This window comes from Panthera pardus, unplaced genomic scaffold, assembly GCF_024362965.1.
Source record: "Panthera pardus isolate Hobbes unplaced genomic scaffold, ASM2436296v1 HiC_scaffold_1, whole genome shotgun sequence".
Lineage (NCBI taxonomy): Eukaryota > Metazoa > Chordata > Mammalia > Carnivora > Felidae > Panthera > Panthera pardus.
The window spans coordinates 19754154-19756559 of NW_026526654.1; the positions used below are offsets into that span (position 1 = coordinate 19754154).

A 2406-nucleotide genomic window follows, 5' to 3' on the forward strand; every position below is an offset into this window, starting at 1 on the left:
GAAGTTTCAGTTTTCAAGTAAGCCTCAGAGGCAAAGGTTACTGGCCTTCCCATTCCTGCACCAGCAAGTCCTTGGCTAGGGGCCCAGGTGGGCAGGGGCAGGGAATGTGAGATATAACACCAGGCACTTCTGGATCTCTGTGCAAGGAGGCAACACTGGTCTAAGTCGTCCAAGGACAGCCCTCAAAGAGTCACAGGTGCAGAGCTCTTAAAAGCCCAGCACACCAAAGTTTGTGTAGGGGGTGGAAGAAGAAAGGTAAAAAGGACTAGAGGATTCGGGTGGAGAAGTAACAGTATCTACCACACCTATCTGATGTCTTACTGATGTCACTGGGAAAGAGCTTTTCATCTCCACTTCCCCAAATCCTGACCAGTTTCACAGCCCAGCTCAAAGATGTCACCAAGTCTTCCCTAACCAACACACACACACACTCTCTCTCTCTTTCTCTCTCTCTCTCTCTCTCTCTCTCACACACACACACACACATACACACACACTCACACACACACACACACACACACACACACACCCCAAATGTCTGTGAGCAGATGAATCAATAAGCAAAAGGTGATACAGCCATACAATGGAATATTATCTGACCCTAAAAAAAACCCCAAAATTCTGGTACAGGTTTCTACATGGATGACACCTCAAAATGTCATGCTCAGTTGAAGTAAGTCAGACACAGAAGAGAAAATATTATATGATTTTACATGAGGTGGGGAGAGTAGGCAAATTTGTAAAGACAGAACGTAGAATGGTGGCTGCCAGGGACTGGGTGTAGGGGATGGAGAGTTACTGTTTAATAGGTAGGGTTTTGGTTGGGCATGATGAAAAGTTTCTGAAGATCACAATAATGTTTTTAGTGTTTATTTTTGTGAGAGAGAGAGAGAGAGAGATCATATGTGCACATGGGAGAGGCAGAGAGGGAGACAGGATCCTAAGCGGGCTCTGCGCTGACAGCAGAGAGCCCCATGTGGGGCTTGAACCCATGAACCGTGAGATCATGACCTGAGCCGAAATCGGACGCTTAACTGACTGAGCCACCCAGGTGCCTCACAATAATTGTTTTAAAGTACAACAAGACCTTTAAGAAATACTCCTAATAAATAGAAAATTTTACCTCATCCAAACATAAAGAAATCTCAAAAAAAAAATTCTGTTTCAACCCATTCTTTTTCTGAAGGTGGATGTTCTCCTTACTTAGAAGAACACCTTCGCTCTTTCCCTGCCGCCGCCGAGTCGCGCGGAGGCGGAGGCTCGGGTGCGGTCAAGATTCGGCTCCATCCGTAACCCACCGCCATGGCCGAGGAAGGCATTGCTGCTGGAGGTGTAATGGACGTTAATACTGCTTTACAAGAGGTGCTGAAGACCGCCCTCATCCACGATGGCCTGGCACGTGGAATTCGCGAAGCTGCCAAAGCCTTAGACAAGCGCCAAGCCCACCTTTGTGTGCTTGCATCCAACTGCGATGAGCCTATGTATGTCAAGTTGGTGGAGGCCCTTTGTGCTGAGCACCAGATCAACCTAATTAAGGTTGATGACAACAAGAAACTAGGGGAATGGGTTGGCCTCTGTAAAATTGACAGGGAGGGAAAACCCCGTAAAGTGGTTGGTTGCAGTTGTGTGGTGGTTAAGGACTATGGCAAAGAGTCTCAGGCCAAGGATGTCATCGAGGAATACTTCAAATGCAAGAAATGAACAAATAAACTTGACTCTTGTTCCTCAAAAAAAAAAAAAAGAAGAAGAAGAACACCTTCAAGAGCCCCTCAGGCACATAAAATAGCGCCTCCTGGTAAGTGTTCAATAAATACCTGTGGAATGATTTTTCTTAATTCAAAGGAAGGCCCAGAAGCCAGTCTGGGATCAGGATAGAGAGCTAAATTGCTGTATCTAACTCAGTAACATAAGTTTGTTTTGTTTTGTTTTGTTTTTTTGTGCATGGAGTTGGAGGAAAAAGTTTGGAGTAGGTGTTAGAACACAGGAAAGAAGCATGGGAAGTGATTTAAGGGAGAGAGACAGGGTAAGAGAGAAGGCCAGGAAACATAGTAGAAAGTCAACCTTTATGAAAAAATTGGCAGGTGAGCTATTCACTGTGTTGAGTTTGGGCAAAGAACTTTAAATGGAGATAATAATACTGGAATATGGAGCTAAGGATGAGTGCAGGACCAGAGACTCCAAGGAAATCCTCAGAAGTCTGTAGGTAGGGTGCTTGATACTTTATTATATATGAGATGAGTAAACACACATACATATACACACACATATATACATATGTGCATATGTATTTACATATGTGTGTGCACATAACATACACACCAGGATATACCGATCCATACATATGTACATGCATGTATAATGTTGAATATACATACATAAATATATAAAATCTCACTGGTTTTAGAA

At 43.9% G+C, this 2406-nt stretch overlaps 1 protein-coding gene across 1 annotated transcript; it reads left to right on the plus strand.

Annotated features, from left to right (window-relative positions):
• The first annotated feature begins 1219 nt into the window (after nucleotides 1-1219).
• Nucleotides 1220-1723, plus strand: LOC109264103 (40S ribosomal protein S12). Its single transcript, XM_019443961.2, has one exon. It carries the CDS (start codon nucleotides 1303-1305, stop codon nucleotides 1699-1701), a length of 399 nt encoding a protein of 132 aa, XP_019299506.1. The 5' UTR covers nucleotides 1220-1302; the 3' UTR covers nucleotides 1702-1723.
• Nucleotides 1724-2406: the final 683 nt, after the last annotated feature.

Coding starts and splice junctions, on each gene's coding strand:
- LOC109264103 (XM_019443961.2), top strand. CDS start 1,303: ATGGCCGAGGAAGGCATTGCTGCTGGAGGTGTAATGGACGTTAATACT.